The sequence below is a fragment of the Melospiza georgiana genome, chromosome 4, assembly GCF_028018845.1.
Source record: "Melospiza georgiana isolate bMelGeo1 chromosome 4, bMelGeo1.pri, whole genome shotgun sequence".
Classification (NCBI taxonomy): Eukaryota; Metazoa; Chordata; class Aves; order Passeriformes; family Passerellidae; genus Melospiza; species Melospiza georgiana.
The window spans coordinates 22,431,222-22,459,033 of NC_080433.1; the positions used below are offsets into that span (position 1 = coordinate 22,431,222).

A 27,812-nucleotide genomic window follows, 5' to 3' on the forward strand; every position below is an offset into this window, starting at 1 on the left:
ACTTCAAGGGTTATACAGACCACAGTCATTTTGATAGCATGCAGCAAATGACAGGGGACTAGCAACTATCATCTCAGGACTTGCAAGTGAAGGCACCTTTCATCAGATTACTAAAATTACATAAAGTCATCTACTTTTCCTACTCTCCCAAGACAGTCTGCAGGAGGGTCAAAAATCACAGTCTATTTAGAAAAATTGGGATAAAGTTTCCTGAGGAACCATCCAGTATTTCCTAAAACAGCTGTTTATAAAATATCTGAAGACATATGTAATTTCATGGAAATGCCACTACACTTTGGAAATGAGTAAGAGTGCATTAAAAAAAATACATCTGAATATAAGCAACCAGCAGAAACATACAAGTAGAAAAGTTCCTAAATATTAAGCCATCCACTCAGATCTCACTCACTAATTAAATTTATTTTCCTCTCTAGTTAATGTTTTTCTAAGGAATCAGTGATTTAAACACAGCATGTCCAGAAACTCTCAGCTGTCAGCTGATACCTGCTAATACAGGAAGTACTGAAGAATTCAACAATGTATTTTGCAAATTGGATCTTAAACTGTATCTCCCTAAGCCTATTTCTAGGGTCTATGTTCAGCTTGGAACTTGCAGACCTGATGTAATTAAGAAGGCTGTTACTAATATTTTTAATGCTAAACTTTTTAATAGTATTTGCCTGGACTCTTGGAAGCAGTGTAAGCTTATTTTCAGGTTGGATTTTTATTTTTTTCAGAGGCTGAGGCATCAACACAGTGCACTACATTGCTCAGTACCTCTAGAGTACTGCACATACTATTTGTGGCTGGGCAAACTCACCATTGAGACCCAGAGGGTTGCATTTTTCAATGGCCTGGAGCTCTTTTGGCACACTAATTTTCCTGACTTCTTGTGAGACTATGGGTCTCATTGAAATTATAGCTATAAGTGTTAACAGCACATTTATAAAGCAAGATAAGCTGTCTCATTGCTTTTGTTGGGTTAAATAATTTCAAATTGTGTATCATTAAAAAATAAAACAATATGAGTCACTTGCTAGGTCTGCAAACTAACTGGAAATTAACAATCACGGATAATCTGAAAATAAAGGAACATATGCCCAGATTTTCACATGAAGGAAGGTATTTTACCTCAGTCTTGTCATCTAATACCATTACAAAGTCATAACACTATGCCATTTCCTACACAGTGGTTGTATGCTGGTCTCTGGGTAAATGGACTATTTGTCATGGATGACAAGATACAAATGATATGGAAACTTTATAAATATTTCCACCTACTCCAACTATTAGCCCAGCAATCAACTAAATACTCAAAGTGAGGCTTTAGTCTCCTCAAGGTGGTCACTCCAGGTAGGTATGGATACTCACAGGCAGGCTAAGCTTTTCAAAGGCTAGCAGGACAGTCTGCAAAGGACTTAGTGGGTTTAAGAAAAGAAATAGCAGCCCTGAGGGAAGAGAGCAGAATTTTGTCCTGTCTCTTCTTTGGTGATGAATCCCTGTCTTGTACATGGGTCCATTGGGTACACCTCAGTCTGTGCTATGCTGTGCTCTTTGTCTCATGCAAACCCTGGCAGAGGCCCAGCCACTCAACCCTTTCTATTCCCACAAGGCCCTTCTCACTAACAGCCAGAAATGTAGAGTGGAGGAGACAAGCACAAAGGTGTGCAATGGGAGCAGAAGCTAAAGAATTATCTTCACTGCTCAGTGCACTTCCTACTCTATTCCTCTCTCAGGCTCCAACAACACAGAGAAACAAGCCATGCCTCAGAAAGAAGAACGTACAGATGCTCACTAGTCACTAGGGAAAGATTTTTCAGTGGTTACTAAAATAGCTGCACAAAGGAAATAAATGAATTTCCACTCACAATATTTACATTTCAATCAAAAGAACAGGAAATTTTAATTAGGCAAATGCACTTGCTCATTTAACATCACAAATATAATAGAACATTGGTTTATATTGTCATCATCATCATCATCCACTTTTAAGTCAATAGGCAGGTCTGCAACAGGAGATTTTTCAGGAATTCTAGAGCAACACATACACACAAACACACAAATCACATGTAAAAAGTAGCCTGCATAAGCTAAGTAAGGTTAATGGCAAAAGCTTCTTTCTATGCAGAGAAAATTGAGCATTAAAGCTGCAGCATTAGGAAAAAAAAGTTTAAAAACAAGGAATGAAGCTGTAAAACAGATGAGAACTTAACAAAATTGGTGACCTTTCCACACAGATGAAGTCAGGTTAAAAAAAAACCAGGCCAAACCAAAACCAAAGGAGACTAAAACCAAATGAGACCAAAGGAGAACCTCCCCCCCACATACATACAGACAAAAGTGAGAGCACAACAAAGGAAGTGGAAGAAAAGTGTTACCCATAAGTAGCCGCCGTTTCACCCGCTTGTCCACATCAGCTACTGACGTGGCATTGTACTCAGAACTCTCAATTGCAGCCTCATCCTTCTCTAAAACACAAGTAAGGGACAAACATGGAGCAGTTGGTTAATCACAAGCCCAATTTTCCGCTGCCTAAGACAGTTTCTTGGCATGGCACAGCCAAGGCCAAGAAGCAAGGCATGAAAGCACTAAATCCCCGTTAGAGAGTTAATTCCCTTTGAGAACCCAGGAAAAAATTAAAAGGGTGTTTAGGTAAAGGAGGAGGAAAGAGGGTGTGAAGGAAGAATGATCAGCTCTGAAGTAATTAATCACACAGAGGAAGCTGGATTTCTACTGGAGAACAAGACAGCTAACACTGGTGCCCCAGAGAGGTGTTAATGATGAAAATTAAAATTCAGGAAGGCTAGTCAAACAAACTACCAAAGACAACCTAGGCTAATGGGGGCACCAGGATGTGAATGTGGCAGGCAGAAGACTGGGACAGACAGAGAGAGCGAGAAGAGTCCGGTGATGGATGGGCACAGATGCACCACAGCCTTGTACACATCAACACACTGAGAAACGAAACAACAGCATGCAAATTAAACAACAACAACAACAAAAATAAACAAACAACAAACCAAACAAACACAAAAAAAGATCAATTTGGGCAGTGCTGGTTGCCTGCTTGTCTATGAAACACTACTAGCTAAACATTCAACGCTAGGAAAGATGTTGCAAGAAAAGGGTTTAGTAATTTTATTAGCATGCAGTGAGCAGGATGATGTCATCAGAGGTCACTTTACAAGGTAGTCTCTGACATCCTACATGTAAGAGTTTCATACAGCATAATGAGGACTTTAATGGTTATGCTTCATTAGAAATACACAGAAACAGTCACAAGTATGGGAAGAGATGATCAGTTTGTGAAATAAAATTAAAGATTTCTGATACAGGAGAGCAATGGAGGAGCAGCAGCTGGGTAAATAAAATGATTTGTAGGAAAAGGGAAATGCTCATTAGGAAAACAAAAAATGAAAATGCAAGTTGGGACTTTCACATGCAGCAAACATAAAAAAAAAAGTTAAGACAAGCAAACGAAGACAAATATGTTAGACAAGGGGTCAACAAGTATTTATCTGGCATTGCAGAAGTTTGCATTCTTGCAGTGATGGCTGGAATATATACACCACTGAAGACAGCAAACACTGGAATCACTGAAGTGAGGAGGAGGAGGAGGCTGGCAGGTTTTGTTTGTGGCAACTCTACATGGTTGAGTGGTAACAAGAAGTTGTTTTGTTTTGTTTTTAACAAGTTCTAGATGGGATCAGGCTGCAATAGAGGCTTTTGTTTGAGTTTGTTTGTTTTTTTTTTCTCTGTAAATAATTAATAAACGTCAGTTATCAGACAAGACAGGCAATCAGGAACCATCACCAGAAAGCAGGAATAAATAAATGTAAAAAAAAAAAAATTAGAAGTATTCTAAGAGAAAGAACTATTTTAGAAGGAAGAAAATCAGCACAGGCAGTAATATGTGACTTACATCACAAGACCAAGGAATGTAACATGGAGTTGTATGTATTACGTTACAAAAATGGGAAAAAAAAGTTAAAAAAAATAGATGCAATGTAAACATCTTTTAAAATATATTTTTACATGCTGGACAAAATAAAACATCTAAGTATATTAGTGAACAATAATAAATAGAAGATCAATTATACATTCAATAAAACCTGCTCTCAAGGCTCTCACTCTTGCAAGTTCTCCCCATCTGGAACTGCCACAGGACAGGGATTGCAGGATGGAGCTCTCTGTTATCAGAGGCACTCACTGAGAGATCCCCTGCACTCAGACACTCCTTGTGCAGACAAAAAGGCAGAGCCCAGCTCTGAGCCCTGCTCAGCTTCACCTCTGCCAGCATAAACCTCACACTGCCCCACAATTTGTGCAGTTAAACCCCTCAGAAGCGAGCAAGGCTCTGGGCAGCTACAGAGCTTTAAGCCATGGATCTGGCCAAGACACTGGCTAAAGATAACTGACAGATTTCCATGGCTTTCAAATGCTCTGTCTTGCAGTACTGGAGAGAAAATACAATAAATATGCATCTGTGTCCTTTTTACCTCAAGAAATGACTAAGAATTTGTAAGAACTTTGAAATTATACAAACAAAAAAAAGTCATCATGTCCGCAATGCCAATGAAAACCATTATGGATTTCAGGTTCTGATCTGTGAGTAAGAATTTTCAAATGTTAACTTGCATCATGCAAAAATGCACTTTTATATTTATTTTAAAGTGGAGTAGAAAGAAATGGAGTTAAGCAAATCATATATTTTATAATCATAAATGTTTGCAAAGCATCTGCCAAGATGCTCCATATCTTGACCGGCTCTTTCCTGCTGATATTCTGAATGAAAGCTTAGTCACTACAAGTGTTGCAGTTTTTAGAATCGTGAAACACACCAGGGAACACAGCGCATAATGATGACTCCTTTTCCCTGGTAACAGCTCAGAAAGGGAGGTAATTTTTCTAACCTTGCTCAAGCAAGGAAATCTTGACTGATGAAAGTGAACTGAAGAGCTGAACCTTCATTTAAAATGATGAGTGTTCTACACCTTTTTACTTCAAAACTAGTTATGAACAGAAACAAAAATCACAAGCAGGTAACAAAGGGATACTTCATTAACAAACATTTTGACAGAACACACACAAATGCCTCTCTGTGTGCCTGGCTGAGCCAGGAGCTGCGGGAACACCCTTCTGTCAGCTGCTGGAGCACCCCTCTGTCACACACACACACACACACACACACACACACACAGCACAGAGATTCTGAGCAACCCCAAATCAAACGAGCTGCACAGAGGTACTCACCAATGCAGGTTCGGCCATCTGAGTGCAGGGCATACTTCTGATGACAGCCACACACAGGGCCAGTATCTGTGTCATCACAGGTGTGCTGGCAGCCTCCATTCCCATAGTTACAGGTTACTAGTTAAGCCCCAAATGAATGTGTATATATGTATATATAAATAAAATGACAATGAAACCAATTAGTCTTGAGAGCCTTTCAGAACACAGAAGAACAGTAACATACCAAGACATAAGGCAACATAAGATTCGTGCTTGCAATTATTTATATTTTTTCCTTCTGCCCCCTCCCTTCCACCTGTCTCATGCCCTAGACTCAATCCATACAGCGAAGAAGTGAAAGAAAAATAAATTCCCCACTCTACTTGTATTAATAATTTTAGTTTGACTCTCAGCCAATTCTATGTCTTCCTAGAAGCTACATGCTTCATGCCCACGATGAAATTAAGTCTGCCAATACAAATGTATAGTTTCAGGTCTATAGACAGAATCTCTCTTTTGTTGCCCTACCATTCTCTCAGTAGAGGAAGCAGAGACCAAGCAGCAAGAACAGAACCACAAAAGTCTTGGAATCTGCTATATCAAGTGCTGGCCCCCCTAAAGCAACAAGTTTAAAAATAAACCAGGAAATGTTTGGGGTTTTTTTTTCCTTCTCTGCAACAAAAAATACACAGTTGTTATGGCTCTGCCATGTGCTGGCCTCAGCCAGGACGGAAGCACTGGAGATGCCACTTTCACTTCCAGGAAAGAAGAACAGCTTTTACCAATTCAAATGTCCTCTGGTGAAAAAGTACTAAAGATATATTAAAGTAAATATTTTTCATGAGAATAGGTAGAGTTTTGAAGGTTTTGAATTAATAGATCAGATTCAATTGATTTCCTTTGTCACATTATGGATTTAATTTCTGCCAGCTAAGACAAACCATATTTAAAATATTAAGCTGGCTAGCACCATTTAATAAAGCCTCTCACTTGCTCCTGTGTCATTTTATCCTTTGCAGCTGCACACCTTGATGTTAAATAACAGTTCTGATCTGACTGATTTCTGAATTCAATTTACTGTCTTTATTTGGACTAGATTCTTTACTGGTAAATATATATTGGCAAATATGGGGGAAATCCAATATGCCATTATTTAGCCATATACTCATCATTTCAGAGGACTTAAATGTTTTGAAATGTTATGGTACTTTAAATGCAGACTACATTTATTTAAATACTGACTCCCAGTAATCAGAAGGAACTTTCCTCACATTGGTCTCGGCAGAATTTTCCTTCTAGACAAAAATTTACAAAAGAGGCAGGGTAGCAAGTTGCAATATACAACAAAACCAAGATAATGATTAACAGTATTTGAAAATCATATATCTAACTAAAATCTGAGGTTGTATCTAATGCAAGAGAGCTACATTCATATATTTTCCCACTGAACTCAGTGACCCTGCTTTAATTCTAGCTCCTGAAAATGGAGTAGACCGGAATTTTCCATCACAGTTACTAGAAATGAAATATCCCACCTCTGGTGTGAGTGCCTCAGTGCTGAGCAGCCATGTCACTCTCAGTAATCACTGAAGTATTTATCTTAAAATGGAACAGTTCTAAAAAAAGCAAATGAGGGAGACCCACCACAGCATATCCAACAGAATTCCCATTAAAACCTCCTGCCAGAATGGGAACCACAAGTTTACAATTTCAGCTCTTGAATTCTGGCAAAGATCTCAGCAGGAATTGTCCACCTCTCAAGTGAGTACAGACCTGAGGCCACTACAGGTGCAAGCATCCTTGGTCCTTCCCACTCTATATTTGGAATAAAAACCCTTGTGCTGTTCAGAGAGAGAGATGGAATAGCCTTGGTGCCTGGTGGCAAGAACAATCTCTGAAAAGAGAGACTGCCTGAATTCCCGCCTCACTTTCCAGGAATATCACTGTTCTATCCAACTGGAAAGAATGGCAGTGAAAAACATGGGGAGACCTGCCTGATCCACGTTCCCTTTTTGCAGCTTGACAGTTTGTGCACTAAACTGGAAAATGGAAATGGTGGGTTCAGTCCAACCAGACAGGGGAGGGAATATACCCCAAATCATGAGAATTCTCAACTTGCAAGGAATTACATTACCAAAGCCCCTAAGCAACAGCCACCCTCGGGCATTCTTTCTCCTTCTCCACTTTTATACCTAACCTAATAATTTATTTTTGTGAAAAAATAGCAGAAGCAAATCAGTCTGCTTTGCATCCAAAGGAAGCAACATTTATTTCCCTTTAATACACTGTAACACTTTGGTTTTTATTTTTTATGCAAAACAAACAAAACTCAAAGTCAATTCTCTATTCTTAAAGTTCCCACCTTTCCAATGAAGACATGCTTATTACTTGACCCCATATGCCTCTAGGACTATGCGGAGTTTCTGTCCTTGTTGGACTGCAGTGCCATCACAAATTAACTTAAAGGTGTTGTTTATGCCAGATGTTTAAATACATTTCTAGCCAACAGTATTTTTATTGAGGATTTTAAAGTGCAATCAGCAACAAAGTGTGTATTTAAAAAATGCGACTGCAGTGGTTATTTTTGGCATTCCTTGCTCAAAGCCTCTGCAGGCAGAGATGAAAATATCTGAACAGGCTTGCTCTGACCCACGTAATATGAGGAACTTTTCCTTACTATATTTGTCTATGAAAAAATTGCACCAGACTGATGGCATTTATAGCAAATCCTGCAGAATCACACACTTTTACAGCTTCCCTGCCTATAAAAGTTGCTGGTTCCCATTCTACCCAGTCCATGAATGCACATGTAGGTCAGTTCCTTTTCCTGTCTCCTAGAAACATTAGTAAATTGTGTTTTTGAAGGATTTGAATTTCTGTCTAGACTACAATTTATTTATTTATTTTAAGTAACTTGAGTCAACATTTTGAAGTTTGACAAGCTCTACAGGTGAAATTGCTACAAAATCTAGTTGTAAAATATGTCACTTCAATTTTCTTCCAGTCCTCATTCTGTGGCAGTGACACAGTGGGAAGTTTCTCTTGCTTAGAGGAAGAAAGTCATAATAATTTAAAAGCAAATGGACATCCAGATCTACTCCATTTTTGTGAGAAAGAATTAAAGCAATATTAATGAGAATTCACAAAGTGTTATTTTAAAAACTATTTCTGATAAATTTGGACTCTGCAGCTATGCAAACATCTGTGTGCTCATTCAGAGTCTGTGATACTGAAGGGGCAAACAGAGGCAAGATGGTAAATTCCAACAGACAGAGATCACCTTAAAATATCATAAATCATGTTAAAATGAAAGGGATGGAAAATAATGAGGGGTTTTTTAGCTTTTTTTGTTTTTGCTTTTGTTTCTTTTGTTGTTTTTGTTTTTGTTTTTTTTTTTTTTAACCAAAGGAGAATATTCACATATCTTTTAGAACTCAGACATACTTATCCCCATATGGCAGACCTAAAACCAGAGTAACACCGTCTTTTGACAGTGCTTCAGCATTTGCAGTGCATAATTCTGGGATAAGTGCAGTCAGAATTCTGGGCTCTTTCCCTTAGTGGGAGGAATGTACTGTACAACAGCAGAGAAGCCCTACAAATGACACAGATGACACACACCCTCTGTGGGACAGGTCCAGTGCGGGCAGCCAAACCACCAGCCTGTTCTCCCACCACTCTTCCACGTGGATAAAGAGCTTTGGGGCTGACACTGGGGCTTCAAACTGTCTTCAAGCCAGATTAATTCTTTTCACTGACTACAATGCTCAGGGTCCTGGGCTGGCCAGACACCCTTCAGGCCCTGGCAGGCAGCAGAATGGCTCTACCTGTCCATCTGCCCACACTGGAACCAGCAGCATTATTCAGTTTGACTGGGCTGAGCCAAACAGTCCTGAGACACAGCTTGGCATGTGGGCCAGAGCTCACAGCCAGAGAAATATATGGACTAGTGTAGAAATTACATTTTGATAATGAAAAATGAGAAACAACTGTCTGAAAGAGAAATGGCATCTCAAAGAACAAGAAGAATTTTAATGTACATATGCTACTAAGTATTGACATTGATATTCCATGCTAAACTCCCCAGAAGACAGACGGTACCAGAATTCACCCTCACTCTACAGCCTAAATCGTGTTTTCAGTGCTTCTCTGAAATTTCACAGAATCCATCTTACATGGCCATGACAAGAAGTACTTGAAAACATATGGCAAACTATTTAATCTAGCATTTATTACTTGGTAACTTAAAAAATAGTGTTCTGATCCTGTCCAAAAATGGACTGAAATATATACCATGGCTCAGATGCCACAGACAGATATTTCATTTCTGTAGGATGGACTTCTCAAATGAGCATATTGTCATCCCAGATAACTTGAAAACTGCACTGTTTCTTAACTAAACTGGCCATTAAATACATAATTTGCATAAATATATGGCCACCTCTATGTGATAAAGCTGTGCATGCAACATTGCTTACATGATTAATTCTAGTATGGCTTTACATTTTTGACATTCTGGGGATCTTTGTACTGATAGCAAACAGTTGCATGAGGACAGCATCTGCAGGAGCTGAAAAACTGCCACTTGGCATAGAGAGGTTGGCATTTTATTGTAAAAGTACTAGGCAGGATTTCAGAATCACTTTGCACTAGCCTTCCTGCTCACTTAAATAATTATTATCCAAGGAGGCAGACAGAAGCAGCTGTAGGCAGGGTTACCCAGCATTTTTCACCAAAAGATTTGGCTTTTACTTGTTTATAACTCTTTCAGGTTGCAACTTGCAGGTACGTGAATCTGCTTTAGATTTCCTCTTATTTTTAAGCTTCCAGCTAAGAAAGAGAGGAACATAAAATGTCTTGGTTTTTTTTTTTCATATTTGGGTAAAAAACCTTCAGTTTATCAAAAACTTCTAATGCAATTGTGCTCAGGAGCAGGATCTTAGTATCTGTCATGGATATAGACATAGAAAGAAGAGGTAAATTCCTATGTTTTTTTCAACATAATCTGGAGCCAAATCGACTGTTCTGAAGTATCTTCTTTCTGCTGACAGCAAGTATCTATGAAAATTACTGACAAAGCACAATCTTCTGGGCTTGTGTACACCAGAGGCCATTAAAGTACAGAAGTAGCCGTAAACTCCGCAAAGCTGAAGTTTATTGATGCTTTGGAGCTAAAGGATTCAGTTCATCTGAGGGATCATGTATGGATCTGTATGATTCTGCTTTGTGTATTTCTAGATGGCTTCCTGAGGTCCCTTTCAGCCTCAACACTTCAGTGTTTTCTTAACATGTTGGGCAACTAGAAATTGCATATTTAAAATTTACACTAAGAAACCATTAAGGCTGCAATCTTGAGCACTCAAAAGCTGCAAAATACCAGACTTCTAAATAAACCTATTGTGTCATAACTCTCCTCAATGACAAATGCAGAAAATGCTCCTGTCTCATTTAATGCCTAGTGGAGCTGGGGAAAGTCAGGGCTGTGGAAACAGCTGGGGAATCTTTTCTCATCTGCTGCAGAGTGAGTAGCAAACCAGAAACGGACTGTCAAGAAAGAATGGTCTTGATCAGACAGTGAAAAGAGCCCTAAAAACTCTAACCTATTTCTGCCTTCACTGAGGAATCCCTACTTAGAGCTTGGCAAGTCACTTGAATCTCTTCTATTACGGGTTACTGATTTTATAGTCCTTTCTCTATGGCATTTGCAACTACAGCTGGAGCCATCAGGAGTTTGGCTTGGATCATATCAGTGTGCTGTAAATGCTTAGCTGGCTTCTGTGTGGCTCTTGTTAATCACCTATCACTACCAAATTAGTTTGATATTAATATCTTTATATTAATTTCTCTTTGGTAAGATGGGCAAAGTAGTCCTTTTAAATTTGAGAAGAGTATTTTGAAAATACATTACAAATGTCTACAAAGCACTTTGATATTACAGTAATGAGTATCATGGGAAAATCCATGAGGGGATGAAAAATTTTGTGTTCACAATAGGGTTTAAGTACTGTGCAGTAGGAAAGGCATGACACTAAATTATGGAGAGGAAGCTACTGAACACAAGCCTGTTTAATGAACACTGACCATAATGGACACTGCATGAAGCAAGAGTGACTGCCTTATCAGCATGTGAAGGTAAATGATAAGATGGGATGTGCTTATGTAACTAGCATGTAATGACAATTGTGGTACATAAAAAGCATGGAGCCTTCCTCCAAGTGTTTCTGCTTTCTGTCTTATTTTAACATCTTCCTTGAGGAAGACTTGAATTGTTCCTAAAGGCCTTGGGCCAATACATTTGAAAACCTCTCCCAGTGGTCTGATTGAATTGCAAACTGGCTGATAAAAATTCTCTGAGAGAGGTACTAGGTGTACTGAGAGGTACTACACTCTCTGTCACTTGTTCACATAAAAAAACCAGAGCAGCAAGCTCTGACAAACCCTGAAAGGCCTGGATCCCTGGAGGACCATGATAAAACAGCACAACTGACAAGGATATGGGGTTTTACAAGGGTGTCTTAGACCCTACCTGTCCCTGTTATACAGGGCTACAGACCCAGCTCAGGCTGGCAAGCGGGAAGTGTCTTCAACAGAGCTGCACTGAAATGGTTAGCTGTGAAAAAGTTTTTTTTAAAAGTTGAGATTTGGTTTCAGAATTAGGCTTCTATAAATAGCCTGCTGTAATCTCACAATTACTGTCCCAGGCCATGTGGCTACACCTCTGTACTTCTGTGCATTTGGAAGGACTAGAAGTAATTATTTTAAGTAAGAACTCTGGATCATACTTGCAGAATGTGCTGTGGGTTTAGAGGTTGATGTGCTTCAAAGTAAGCTCTGCAGCCTTGGAAAACTCAGTGTCCCTACTTAGAAATCTGTCACCAAAAGTTCATTACACTTACAACTACAATTTGAACACCAGAGGGCATTGAATAAATTGAAGTTTTTACTCTAAACCCTGAGGCATTTAAAAATAATGTTTCAGAAAAGGCTCTAATCCTCCTACCACCATCTACTACTGAAACTCCCAAAGAATACAAGAATTTGAGGAAACAAACATTAACAGCATTAGTAAACATCCTCCCATACTTCACCAATGTAGCTGACGTTGCACTCCAATTAACAGCACACAATATTCACTTCTAATAAACATTGAGAACGAAAACTACCATAAAGGCAATTTTCTCTGTGCTTTTGCCTTTGGCCCTGTGTAGCCTCTTAATATAGAGCAGAAATCAGGCTGTAAATACTCTGTGGCACTTCTTTATGACATTCAAAAGTGATTCTTTTCACTTTGTACTTGTGAACTAACATCATCTACATGTGTTTACATAGTGGAGATCTCAGCAAGAAAAAAACTGAAGTGTAAGAAAGACTGTCTCAAAAATACTGGCCCTGTGCAAAGCAACAAACATTTTATGTTGTTTTACTACACTTCTTTTGTCTCTCTCAAAGCTACCAAGTAGGAATGCAAAGCTATTGGACTCAGATCTAAGACTCACTGAAGCCATCAGAAAGACTCAGTTCTGAAGCTTTTAGATGACAATGCTGAGGTCAATTATTTGAATCTGTACAGAACAATTTCTAATTTTGTGGGCTAATGAGTATCTGCATCTTTAGCATCCCAGCTTCAAGAATATAACACTCTGGGCTTTTCTCTGAAGAACAGTATATATGATGCAGCTGCATGTTTTCCAAGTAATAATTCAAGACTGTGAGCAGTGGAATCAAGACTAGAGCAATCATTTCTGTCTTTTAAAAATATTGGAACTGACACTCTTAATTTGATAGCTCTAGTGGATTTATCATTAAATTAATTGATGCATCCACCTTTGTGGACCTTCAAAATATTGCAAGCCAGAATCCATTATGCTTTATTTGTATTGCTTTACAAGGAAAGCCTGGATTAAACCAATCCTTCACTTTTCTGCATTCATAGGAAAGTAGAAAAGTTATGATTTTGATAACTGAGCCACTGTCAAGATTCTATTATTCAATCCCTCTAATCCACCTCCAAATGCATCTTATACAGCAAAAAAACCCTCATTACCAAAATTATCAATCACCTTTGGCCAAAATAAATATAACTTCTTGTGAACACAACAACAATGAAGAAAACAAGACATTTCGGGGCATTTGAAATTTAATCTTCATCTACCTACATTTGCAGTCCTTCTGGTTTTTCGCAAGTTCAAAGCCAGGTCTACATTCACAGGCAACCCCACCTTTGGGTGTCTCCCGGCAGATGTGTGCACACCCATGATCTTTATTCATACAGTTCATACCCTCTGTGGAAAAGGAAAGAAAAATAGAAAATATTAGTATTAAAATAAAATCGCTAAATAATTATAGATATCCAGTCCTCCAATAATTTTATCTGTAACTTTTATTTTTCATCTGGACCATGTTCCACAAGACAAAAGAACAGAGCTGAAAGGAGATATATAGTCAACAAAACAGTGTAATAAAAGACAAACACGCTCTGGGGCAAATATGAGCACTACTCTGTGTCTCTGTTTCATGCAGAAACTTGGGATTTCTGTATTTTGTATCTATAGTCTAATCTTTCATGAAAATATCAGGGATTTAAAGGATACTCCAGGAAGTTGTCTGTCCCACAGAGCTGAATAAGTGATCTGTTTTTTTTTTTACTTGTATAAATTCAATGGCTGTTACTGTCTTTTGCATTTTTATATGCCTGCTAATGTGCTTTATATTTTCTAACACACAAAATCTGCCAAATATTATAACCAAGCATTTTTGCTTGGATCCATTTCTTTGCTATTTGTTTTACATCTCAATTCTCTGTCATCCACTGTAAACACAGCACATCTCCAACAAACCAACTACCACTTTTGTCTTTGACTGTATTAAACAAAACATACCAGCTGTTCAACAAGCATCCAAGTGCCATGGGTGGATTCCTGCTAATGTTTATGCCACAGAATAGTATCAACCAGCTTTCTTTTAATCATCACAGAGACAAATTTAGCTTTCTAAACCATGTCAGTGATTTAGATACTGAATGCACCTTATACTCTTAGAGCCTTTCATTACCGTGCTAATTCAAATCCCACATATTCACAGAAATCTTGAACTCAGTTCTTATGGATCAGCATCTAACATTCCTTGTGTGAACGAAGGCCAGCTAGATTTGCATTACAAAGCCTTCCCAGACTTCCCCTTGGATATCTGACCTGTAAAGGAGAGACAAATTCTCTCAGAATACACTGGCAGAGAATTCCCATTTTAACTCAGTTCGCTACACTGCTGTAAGCAACATCAGCGTGGACTCTGCAACTCATTTGGCACTTTGCAATGTGTCTGCTCCCACCTATTCTAGCCTAATTTCTCAAAACTACTCCAGTGCAAAATGTTCAACTTAAACCTATAATGCCAGTGTATTGCAAGTAAATGTTTTTTTGTGCCTAGAATTTTGAGGATGAAACGCTACAAAAAGTCAGTCAGAGATTGCCTCAGGGTGACAGAAGTTAACAGCTTCAAGAAGTTATTCACACTGTTCAACTTTACCTCTGAGAGGTTTGTATTAGCAGAGTAATGAAAAGCACACATCACCAGTCTGATTGGGTATTTTTGTTCATCTCTCCTACAAAACACACCAGGTCTTAAATCTCGCCACCTATGAAAACCACTATTATAGACAACAGATGTATTTATTTCTTCTAAATTCCCCTCTGTGTTGTCCTTGAGCCTAAAAACTTGCAGAAAAATAGTAAGTTACTACAACCAAGTAAGTTATTCTTTGTAAACTGCAGCCTGGACAACAGATGCTGCCCTGAGATACAACACACACTACATGTTATAATACACCACCCTCCACATCAAAGAGAGGTATGAATGCTTTGTTGGGCTGAACAGATACAAGAAACCTGGGAATGGTCTTATTGAAGGGTTTGAGGCATTTTATAATCTCTTTCTCTCCACTTCTCCCAACAAAGGATTTCAGACACAATGTGTTTGACAAACTGCATTCCTGTGCACTGCGCTATGCTCCGAAAGGGATCTGGGAAAGATAACACATGGCTGATTGAGTCCCACTGCCCAGGCTCTGAGAAGAGAGGAATTATAGAGATGAAAGCAGATATTTAATGGCCCACAAGTGTAATCAAGCAAGTGATTTTTCAGTGTTTACTTGCAGATACTGAATCTCTGCCTTTATGGGAAGGCAGAAACTGTGCACTTCTGAAAGTATTGGGAGAAATTGAAGATCAAAATCTTTTGAAACAAAAGTGATCCTGATAGTTGTGTGAAAGACCACAATATTTTAGTTACTGTATTAATTATTCCATCTGTTGTATTAATCAGAGTTGGCTAAAAATTATTTCAGTTGCATGTCTAGCTGGAGAACACCATAGAAATCTCCTGAGCCTGAAAATCATTCTTTTAGAAAATATAATGGTGAAATGAAAGACTATTATTTTTCAGTCATAAGCAGGAGCCCATGCACAACAAAAATTCTCATTTCAGTATTTTTCAAAATCACTAAAAATTAATTTACAAGTAATTTCCTAAACAAAACCATTTTAGCCTGAAAAGATTAGTGAAATAAGAATGCAGCAAATTAATATTTTACCTTGATAAAAATGCAATCTAACCTAAAACTGTGTCTATTTGCAAATAATTTTAATCATTCAAAATTCTAATTTTTCAGCAGATACAGTATTTGTCCAGATGTCTTCTGTATTAATCTACAATACACAAATAATTTATGAATCACCATTAATGAAGTTTACTTTTTTGCTAATTGACTCTTGAGGCAATATAGAGTCTTTAATGATATGGCACATAAGTCACACTAAAAATACAAAAATATGCTAAGTATCTTTCTAGTACTAATCTTAGCTTCTATACAAATGCATATAAATAGGAGAGAAAAATACTCCTAAAATGACTTTGTTCAGTGTTCTCAAGTAGAATGTAGTCCAAACTTTAAAACAGATGAGAAACACATAAAGCACCTCCAGTATTTTCCTACAAGAAGGTGCACTGCTGGTAGTGAAGAACTGCTCTGGCTGAGTTCACACTGCTGCCACAGGAGCAGTGAGATGTTTGAACTGTCATTTCTCCTTGCTCATGCCCTCTGAGAAAGAAAGCTTTGCAATATTTTAGTTAATGTTTAGCAGCCACCTAATGCACACATGCTTTTTCCATAAGGGGTGCAGAGTGGGAATAACAGCATGGGAAAACTCTCCCTAACGTTAAAGGGGGATTTAAGCCTCTCAGTGCCTGCCTTGCTGCTCAGCCCCAGGACAACGGGTGACCCAAGGAGGAGGTGGGCAGTGTGCTCCAGCCTCACAATTGTGGCCAAACTTTCTTTATTTGCAGAAAGGGGTGGAAAACTACTCATTCAAATTACCCCCCCCCACACATTATTATGAGAAAATTGCATGGAATTATGCTGTTCATTTATCTGTTTGAAGTTTTTCTCTTTATCACCATCAGTCCCAACTCAGGAGATGGGTCCTGTTACCAAGAGGTGCCCCGTGATTCTCATGGTCCCCCTTCCTTGAGTTGACTAATGCAGTGCAGAAACAGTACAGGGAGGGAGAACACCCATGGAACTATTGGAGGCCTCTCCCACATCAGTACAGAATTATGCCCACAGCAGTTTTACCTCAGCGTGTTGCACGGCCTGGGCAAAGTATCAGCCAATGGATCTTCCATCCAAGCCCTAACCAGAAGGTATTTACAAAGCTATTTACAGAACTTGTGACCAGCCTCTCTCTCCATTGTGTGCACATCTGCCTCACTCTGGTTTGGAACACGAGGAGCTGCCTGTCTTGATTTTTGCAGTGCTCGGTGTGTCCCAGCTTCTAAAACTGATGGGACTATGGGTTAAGTGAAAAACCACAGTTCCCAAATGAAGGGAAAGATTAAGTGTTGATAAAAGAGTTGATAAGAGAGAAGTCTGTACACACACACACACATACACACACAAAATCTTTGCTTTATCAGCACGACACTAAAATGTCCAGTGTTGAAATGTTCTAGGTTTTACACATTAACTGTTCATAAAAGCAGCATCTTAATACCAAATGCTGCTACTCAAGGTAATCTCTAAAGCCAGCACAAGAATGGGTGCATGTCTCTTCAGCAGTGCTGGCAGACAGTCAAATAAACTTCTAAAACACAGACACATTCTCAGCAAATTCACCTTACAGACAGCAAAACAAAATCCAATGGAAAATATAAACAGGAAGGGAAATGCCACTTAAGAAAGGAAAACACTCATCTAATTAAACTAAATCCTCTCTCAGCATTTTAGATATGACTTGAGAAACTCTCTTCTATAGCCTTCCTGGATTTTTTCCTGACTCTAAGTTACAGAAGATTGTTCATGGGAGAGTGACAGCCACTGTTATGTATACCTACAATTCACACTCATTTTTGTTCCTAGCCTAGGAGAGATTTGGATGTGAGTCTACTACGTTAATCCAGTCTGCCATCTAGTTATCACAAATCTCTTAATAGTGCTGTTCTGCAAAATGTTCTGTCTGATATAATGGCCTCTCCATTGTATTATGCTCTAAAAATGTTTTCAGCTCAATGGCCCTGAAAGTGCTTGACTCAGGCTGACTGTGACAACTAAAGCATGGATCAGCCTTTATTTCTCATTAACACTGTCTGTTCTCATCTTAATTAAGACTTTTAGCATTTAGCAATTATTTTACCATGTGGCTCATCATATATGCTCAGATTATCCTCTATGTTGCCATGATTTCACTTACTCTGTATTTATATTTCTGCTGTTTTTATTCACTGAAGCATGCTGATTCCAAACATCTGAAAAAGACCACTTCAAATTGCATCAATAACTTTCAGAATATTTTCAGACTATATGTGCTTGAATGTGCTAAGAAGTTACAAGATACCTTGAACTTAACCCATACATACACACTGACATGCCCAGCAGCATTTGCATAATTTACACACAATCTTGAAAACGACATAATCACATTATACTTTCTTGTTGGTAAGTTATTTTTAACACAAGGTACACAGTGAGATCTCTTATTAAACTTTACCATATATAAGATACAAGATACATCTTCAGTAGCAGAGAGAAGAAAGAATATAAGAGGAAACAAGCTAAACAACCCAATTCTCATTTTACTTGTTCTGTAAAGTATTAACATCATAAAATTTACTTTTTTGTTCTCTTTTTAAAAATTGTGTAAGAAAATACAGTGCTACAATAAAACACAGTGGTCAATGACCAGGCAGTTTAGAAAACTGACAAACACAACTCCTCTCACAGAGTTCCTACTCTGTGAGGAATGGAAGTCAACCAAAAGACAGCAAGTTTCTGATGGAGGCAGGAACATGATGTTGGCAAAAATGTGAGATGGCTGTTCTAAGCCATAAGGTACATTATGCATGTATGTTTTTATCATATAGAAACAAACTGTTAACCTTTTGTCTGGCTTGTGGAAAGCAGCTCCCCATCTACACCTGGGAATGTCCCTGCCTTTTCCTTCTAACTCTAGGATCTCATGTGCATCTCAAGGGTGATGAAAATCAGCATTTGGCTAAACAACCCAATTGGAGTCAACAAATACAGATGGTCAGATCTTAGGACCATTAAAGCCAAAGGACTGTTTTCCAACAGACTGGATCTGACCTTTATGCTGCACAGTTGCATCAGATCTTCTGGACACTTCTGGCTCCCTAATAAGAACCTGATTCTGGGATGTGAGGAATGTCTGGGTGACCTCTGCTCCCCAGTGAGAGAAGTAAGATGTTTTCATCTCAAAACAGAATGTCCTTTCTTGAGGATCAAAACCCCCACCAAGATTTGGTCTCTTCAGCAAGAAAATGGAGGGTGAAACTAATTGGCTGAGGCAGGCATCCGTCCTCAGCTGATCACAACACCACAGGTACAAAGCATCCATCTAGGAACAGACCTTCAGAGCTAAGTGAGAAATCCCACATTGGGCACACCGGAAATGTAATCATCTGTATGAACCTCTAATGTTTTTCATACTGTTAAGTGAATGCACACAACATTTTCTTCCCATCTTCATTTCTGAAATAAGTTACTTGGTTCTGCCTAAAATTTTAGGAAAAATAGTTGTTTCAGTGACTACAACTCACCCCACAGTGGTTGGAAAGAAAACAAATAAAGCAGGCAAACTGACCCAAGGAAACAGAATTCTACACTATTAAGTAGGTTGTCTGGAGAAATATCTTGGACATAGTACAAGAAAACAGCTGCTGGTATATTATAAAATAAACAAATTGAAGTTTGTTTAGCAATTACATGTCTTTTCAGTTTGGATCTGAAATGTGCTTAGGGCCAGCATCTTCACAAGGCAGACTTGCAGTCTGATCTCTGACAAGATGTTCCTGCTCTGAGTGGCAGCCAGGAAACCACATGGAGAGGGTTTTTGTCTTTAAAATTAGAAATGGGAAAGTATCAGAAGTATAACTTCATTCTTTCAGCAGTAAGAGCACAGATTTGCAGTTCTGCAAACGTGCTGTGGTTTCAGGAGAATGGTGAGAATGAATGGACCAAGTTTAAGAAAGGAACCATGAAAGCGTGGAAAGGAAACAGATTCCAAAATTGCCAGAAAATGTCATCAATTCCCATAGGACCAAGAAAAGAATAAAGAAGACTGGCTGAAATCCATCCCACGCTGGTTGTGACCAACTTGTGGCTGTATGATGGCTTTTTGGTGAACACATGAAAGAACGTCTGCAATCTCAATCTGCTTTCCATATTGCAGAGCTACCAAGAGAAGCTAAGTCTTGCTGAAACTGTTTCAAATAGTCTCTGTTACCTTCTCACACACAGATATGGATTATCTAAAAAAAAAAAAAAAAAAAAATCTGCAAGATAGCCCAGAACCTGTGTGCCAATGCTGCTCTGGCAGAATCAACTGTGAGTCTCTGCTAGTGTAGACTTGGCACCTGATGTTAAAGGGAAATAAATGGTAAGGGAAGAAAAAGGTAAGGACAAGAAAAACACGGTCAGCACTACCTGCTTTTAACTTTGCTGTATCTTTAAACAGCAATTCCTTAAAGAGTAAAGCAAAGCAAAAGAAAAGGGAGGTTTTCAGGGAGTCACTGCCCCACGATGTCCCTGGGCAGAGGGGGGTGACTCTGAGGGGAGACCAGGCCATGCAGGAGGCAGAGGAGAGAAATGCACTTTCTGTGTCTAAGTCTTCACCACCTCTCTTCTATTTCTTGGTGCCTTGGTGGGAGCAAGTTTTGCTCTCCTGAGCACCACGGCTGTGGTACAGAGCCAGTGAAGGACAGCATCACCACAAGCCTGAGCACCTTCAGCTGGGCAGGGGTAGTGGAACTATCACCTCAGCCCACTCTGGGGGCTCAGACACTCACTCACAACAGTAGGATTGAGGAAACACAAAGAAATCTAGAGTTGGCACAAGAATAAGAAACTGGCAGAAGTTTAAAAAAAATCATATGAGGTCTTTGGGCCACTTAGTTTACTAGAGCTAGGAAAAGTTGTCACACTCTTTGTTCTAGAGTCTCTCTCTTTGTACCTGAATATAACATAGGAAAATTGTACAGCAGAAGATCAGACAATGGCAAGATTTTTTTTCCCCTCCTAGTCACAGGAAAATGCAGTATTTAATCAAACATTCATTACCTCTACCAAGTGGAACTTCTCACAAAGATGTAGCAAAGTTTTGAGGTCTCCAATAAAAAGACTTAAAATCATCTCAGAGAGCAGACACTTTCACAAACAGAAATTTAAAAAATCAATTGAAAATATGGCTTTTCATTACTGTTTCATAAGAAGGTTTTGAACAGGTTCTAAGCAAAAATTAAATCACAGCAGTATCATTTGTATAAAGATAAGGCAAACAATGGGAGGATAGGACTAAAAAACCCCAACTAAAATATTGTAATTTCTTCCCTCTTCTGCAATATGCACAAGTGAGATGAGACAGACATGAGATAGAAATATTCTAGAAATATTTCTAATAAAAGATCTTGAAGATAAATATTTCTAGGGCACTTTTTCAAACACATAGAATACATTCAGATAGATGGAAAAAGAGTAAATATTTCAACAACACGTTCCTTTGCAGGAACTCCTTCGCATCCCAAACTCTTCCCAGGACAATTTCACAACTTCTTACAAAACAATGTAATTAGCAAAATGATAGAGGGCATTATAGTATATGGATCTATATATATTATGTACTGTAATAGGTGTATGTATCATTATATATAAGCAGCAATCTTTATATATAATGAATATTCATAATTATTTGTGATTCTATATGTACTGATGCATATACAACATATTTAAACTCAAAAATATGTTCTGCAAGGAAAGAAGGCTGCTCACTTTCCTCCAGGTAAATACAGAGCATAATTTTTGTAGTAGGGCTAAACACGATCAAGATCTAAAGCTCATTCTATCACTTTGTTTCTTACCAAATAAAAAAATAAACTAAGGAGTTCCTCCATGCTCACTAAGGAGGTTACACTTGTCAAAGATAAAGGCTAAAGCAATAGAGTTTTCAGCTTCCTGTTCAATTTTAGGGAGTCACTTCAGCTTTGGAAAGCTGAATGTGAAGCAACATCCATAGATAGCTGTGCTGTAGTCCTCAGAGCTTCGTATTTTCATCAAGATTTTGTGAGCAGAAAAATACAGTGGTCAGTTATTGTCCAACAACCAAACAGCTGATTTCTACCAGCTGTGGAGACTTCCAGAAAAGTCATATGTAACTTAGAACCAAAATATTAACAGTGTATTTGGAGCCAGAGAGTCAACCACAATTTCTCTCAAAAATAAGACAGTGGCTATATTTAAGTGGTACATCTGTACACAACACAAGTTCATTTTAGGTGCAAAGTGTTCAAGTCCCAGGGTTTGTACAGCCCACTTCCATGCAGCCTTGGCATGCAGGAGGTAGTTTGTTCTTTGGAGAAGTCAAACAGGAAGGTGTGCACTTGGGTGCCAGAAAAAGCACCACAGAGAGCAGAATGGATTTCAAACATTCCCAAGTTCGATACAGTCCCTTCTCCTTTTTCTTACAAAAACACAAATGTATTTCACTGATGAGTCTCTGAGAAATAAACTACTCCATTTTAGAAGTGCAGTGGAGTCAAAAAGAATAAAATTGAACCATGCCTTAGATAATGCTATTACTTCTAAATGCTAATCTAGCAGGATTTTACATACCTGAGGACAACGGAAGATGAAATATGAAAGCCAAGATATATGTTTGCAAACTGCCTTGTGAGGAAGCAATTCAGCTTCCTATCAAAATGTGTTAAGATGTGTGTAGTGTCTGGGGTAAAAGCAATGTTATCTGGAGTACTGTCATAACTAAAAAACTACTTTAATAAGCTCAGAGTGTTTGACTCCTCCGTCTCCTCTGTCTCTTGATTGATTATTTAGTGAGTCTGGTCCTAGAGCTCATAAATTTAAAAATTCTTTCAACTTTTTTTTTGTCTTTCTGATCAGAGAAATATTTATGTATCCTTCCCATACTGCGTCTCTTTAAACCATTGGCTTTTTCAAAGTGTTTTTTTTTTTTTTAACACCATAATGTGATGTACACAGAGAGGTAAATGATGTCAGAATCCTTTCTGCCCCAAACCAGTCTGTAAATCTTCAGAAAAGCAAAGTTCATGGGTGCCTTTAAAAGGGGCACAATCTGTTTGTGCTTAAAAGAAAGTCCCCTTTTTTTTGTGTGTGCAGAATAACAATGCCAGAATGTGTTATTCCAAAGAACTGTTGCCATGGTGATGCCATCAATAACATCATTTTCTGCATCCTTGTCCTTTAAACACATAAGGAACGCAACAAGCATTGGTAAATGTGAAAAAAGAACAATTACCTTTTCTTTCTCAACAGCAGAGGAAGCCTTTATTCACCTCATCAATAGAAAATTATGTAGAAAGGAATAATAAAGACTGTTACAAGAAGCACCAAGAAGCCTATTAGTGACAAAGGCTTTTTTTTCCTTTCCATGAATAATTACAGCTCTTCAAGAAGAAATCAGCCCAGGCTAAGGACCCTTTGCAAGCTTTAGATGGTAAAACAAACATTTGATTATACAAGGATTTCCCTTTCATGTACCTTTCCAAGGAAAAACAACTAAAATCCAGAGTGAAATGAGAGAAAGAAAACCCAGAGAAACATCTGCTGCAATTAAATTTACAGAACCCTGCCCATTCACCTAAAAGACTCAACAATAAGAGCTAGACTAGTGACAGAATCAATATAAATTTCAGGCCAGCAGGGTAAAGTTGTCTATAGTGGGAAACTTGGGCTTTTAGAATCACATAATAACAGGAAGCTATTCCAATTCTGTACAAATGGGGTAAACAGGATTTCAGCACTGGATGTGTTACCAAACAGCTGGAAAACACTGTTCAGTTTAAAACCTCAACGACCAAAGCAAAATAGTAGATACACTTCCTACACAAAGTCAGTTCATAAATAATGGAACCTTTCCAAAGCAGGATTTGACTGTAGGAACTTTTAAGAGTCATATAGTAAATAATTAGGAAGTCCTTCTGAGCCATTATTAGACTTTTGTCATGACTCTGATGGTGATGTTGAAAGAGGAGCCCTGAACGTGCTGCTTGGTGCTTTCTACATAGAGTAAAGGTCAATGTACTGTGCACTGGCTTGTTTGTATCTTTTGGACCTTTCTTTCGGTACCTATACTAGGGTGAGAGGCTGAAGGTGGGTATGGAAAACCTCCTGCTTCCTTCTCCTTGTCGTGTAAGAGAAAAGTGTGGAGGAAAGCAAGAAAGGAATGGTGTGAGTTGGAGATGAGGAATGTGCATGTCCCACAGTTAGATGAAAGGGCTAGTAGGGTTAATGACAGCAAAGATACATAGCAGAAAATGGATCAGATTTAAAGCACCAACATGAAATTATTAAGATCATGCAATTCCAAGCTCTTGAGCTGAATTTCAGTGGTCTATGAGTAAAAGACAAGTAGTTGAGCATATGGCCACATTTACAATGGAAATTTTGTGCTGGTTAGGAAAGGAAATTCAATATGTTTGAATCTTTTCCTGCACACATGATCTTACACTGTCCTTTGATTTTGTGCTGCTTCTCCCTCTACCTCTAGAGACAGATAATGCTTGCTCATTTGGATAGCTCCTTCAGCTTTCCACTTGTCACTGTGGAAATCCTAGAGGAATTGCGACCCAGTAGAGAGGAACAACATATGGAGATGGAAAGAACCAACTATTTTGTCTTCTATTTAGAACTTCTGCAATGTTTTGAAGTGTGCCGCTATTCACTTCAGTTTAAATGCTAACACTGACTGGGTTCTCTTTATTGGAAAAAGAGCTTCCACATTCTTTCTAGATTTCAACATATTTAGGAATTGTTTAGAAAACCCTGTGGAAAGACTTTAATACAGCAGCTGATGGTCTAACCCAGCTTATCTGAGGGGCTATTCACCAAATTCTCCAGAAAACAACAATCAGTGAAATCTGTTTCTCAGATCCAAACATTACTCTTTATCTCATAAGCCGAAGGAATAAAAGACAAATTCCTGGAAGGAAATGTTATGATTCCCTTCCCTTCTGACTTGCCTGAGACTTGGAAAGAAAATGTCTACTTTTTGTAATTTCCTAGTTGGCCTTAATAGGCTGAAAACTGAATGGTAATTCCCAGTTTACCAGTCCCTCAGATCAACACTCCTGCATGGCTGTCAGCAAAACAAACCAATTGTTTTGATGAATTGCTAAAAGCTTCTTGAACCCTTCTGAGATCATTTCAAGGCCACTGGAAGTTTATATGCCTAATTTATGAAGAAAGTATTAAAAGTGTACATGTGTCTTATTAAGCAAGAGTTTCCTAACTCTGCTGAACTCTGTGACTGAAAGGACACTTAGTATTAATTGCTTGTAGGTTACCTCAGAACTCATGCAATACACAAGGGTCACTTCAGTGTGATACTTTTCTTACACAGATCTTTGAGAGAATCTCCTCTAATTTTTATTCTGAAGAGAGAAGAAAGCTACTAAGATGAGATATTTTAAAAGATATGCCAGTACTTACAAATTATTCTCCTTCACCATTAATAAAAAAAATTCTTCACAACAATCAGGCATTACCTAAATCATTCCTTTTTTCCATCCCCTGAATCCTCAGAAAGAATTTCCTCCATTTGATCCTGTACATATTTAAGGCAGAAGCAGAAGGAATGATTTTAAAAAAAGAAAAAATCAAACTTCCTTATGCTAACCTATTCTAAATACTAATGGTGCTTCTCAAAAGAGAAAGATCTTTCCATCTAGGAATTCCAATCAGGAATATTTGCAGAAAAGCCTGAAGATGAACCCTTACATCCATAGTGGCCTGTGGCTGGATTGTTACAAAAATAAAGCCAACTATATAATACTATAATCTGATTAAAACTTCAGATTTTTATGGCCTCTGCAAGGATTCATTCACCTGTACATGATCACAATTTCCACTTCAAGGGGTGTATTTGCCCTACACTTAGACCACAAAATTATTTTTTAAATGTTCTCAAAGATGGCACTGAAAAGATTTAATGACATCTTTTTTGGCCACAATCTGCAAAACAAAAGCTAGCAAATATGTCTTACAGCTGCTCTTTCATCACCTTGGAGGTAACAGAGTAGGCTTTTTGTGACACATCTTTGCTAAGAAACTTGCCAGATCCTTGGCTGAGAGAAAAATAAAAGCTGTAAGTGTGTGAGCATTTCTCAGATGGAGAAAGCAAATGAGAGCTGGGTCTCAGAGGCAAAATAAGGAGCTGATGGAGGCTGGACAGGCATGAAGGGACAGTCAGTCATTGTCCCCGAGTCAGAGGCCTGCAGGGAACATGAGGAATAATGCTGGCACTCAGCATAGAAGCAGTCAGCAGACAGGGTAACAGTCCATGCTGGAGAAGGAAAGGCAAGCCCCATAAGGGAAGGAAAGAAAAGCTGGTTTTGATGAAGTGCTAGAACTGATCTAGAGTGAATATGGAATAGGAAAGGTTGTGTCCTGAATAGACCAGTAAGCTACATTCCTTGCACCTAGAAAACCAGGAAAAAAATCAGAAGAAAATACTGAAAGAGTAGGATAATGGAGTTGTAAGGGGAAAGGCTAGCAGACAGAAGCATTCACTGTCCAGAGCCTTCAGGCTCACCAGGAAAAGCTGTGCCACTGAGTTTTCCCATATTCCTCAATGACAGGGCATGACAACTGCTTACATGTCACTAAAGTTCTTGGCTTGACAATATGTATGCATTCCAAGATCTCTAATGCAGTTTCATGGGAAGGCTTGACTTCATCTACTACATTCTCACCACAGCTCTGTGTGCCCAGGCTGCTTGTGGGACGACATCAGACTGAAAAAACATAAGCATTCTTCTCTGCCATTGGCATAAGGGCCATCATTATCAATATTCAGCAAAGCATAACACTGGAAACTCTGTATGTTTAGAAGCAAAGTACTGGGCAAACAACCTGTGATACAAACAGGAGTTTCAGGCTCCAGGTAAGGTAAGATACTGAGATCAGCATTCTTGAGTCCTTATGAAGTGGAGTTCTTTGTGGGTTTGAAAGTATGTTTCTAACTGGCTGTGTTATTACCATAACTTGGAATTATTTGTAGATCTGGAAAGTTCCCACAGGGTGTGGTCTGTATGCCATTTTAATACATGTCATATTGTTGGGTTTGGGCATCACTCGTGGGCTTTTTTCTACACTCATTGAAACAATGAAAGAGGCAAAGAACACATACTTGGGTCTGACTTCAAATTTAAAAATCCGGTTTGATGGTAATCCACATCCTAGAAAATTACAAGGTACCACAATCTGAATTAAACACAACATATGCAGAACAAGCTCCACCTACATCACTTGGCCGGCCAAAGAAGAGAACACAATGTTATTTGAGGATGTGTGTTTACCAGTTTGGAAGTGCTCCCTCTTTGTTCTTCCAAAAGTGATGAAGAAGACTGGTCAAGTGGGAGATGCAAAACAGAACTAGGACAGCACTCCCTAAGTCTTTCAGAGCTGCTACAGGAAACCTTTCTTCTTCCCCTCTGACTGAAATTCTTCTGTGAAACTGCTTTTATGACCTTGCCTTCACAAATTGCTCATGCAGGTTTATAGGTCTGGCACATCTGCTAAACAAGAGTATATCCCACCCCAGACTAAAAACAGTGAACTTCCCAGCACGAGGATGCCATTCCACATGACTCACAACATGTCACTGAACTTCCATCTCCAACTTCATGGCATGAGCAAACAGACAGAGATTCTCCTTCTGTTATGAAATCCTACTGGCAGCCACTTGACTTTCTCCCTCCACTACGGCAATTGCCAGATTTCATAAGTACTGAGAGACTTGTGGTTACTTTTGACCCTGACTCTTGTCTTCCAGGTCTTCTCTCTTGCATGTGAGTTCTACTGATGGCAATTTGGAAATAATAAGGAATGCAAGAGCGATGTTAGGTAAATCCACATAATCTCATAAATAAGTATTACTTTCTAAGAGGCTTTGCAATAATGTGTTTTTCTAAGATGACATTTGCACTCACATTCCTACCAAAGAGGGGTTTTTGATGAAATGTTCAGTAAGCTTAGATTG

At 38.6% G+C, this 27,812-nt stretch overlaps 1 protein-coding gene across 1 annotated transcript in view; it reads right to left on the bottom strand.

The window, feature by feature from the left end:
* Positions 1-27,812, bottom strand: part of SCUBE1 (signal peptide, CUB domain and EGF like domain containing 1) — a 190,323-nt gene that overhangs the window by 78,023 nt on the left and 84,488 nt on the right. The window contains exons 5-7 of the mRNA XM_058022515.1: positions 13,389-13,514; positions 5,254-5,370; positions 2,379-2,468 (exon numbers count right to left, since the gene is read on the bottom strand). Coding sequence (XP_057878498.1) covers positions 2,379-2,468; positions 5,254-5,370; positions 13,389-13,514 — 333 coding nt within the window. The remainder of the gene's footprint in view (positions 1-2,378; positions 2,469-5,253; positions 5,371-13,388; positions 13,515-27,812) is intronic.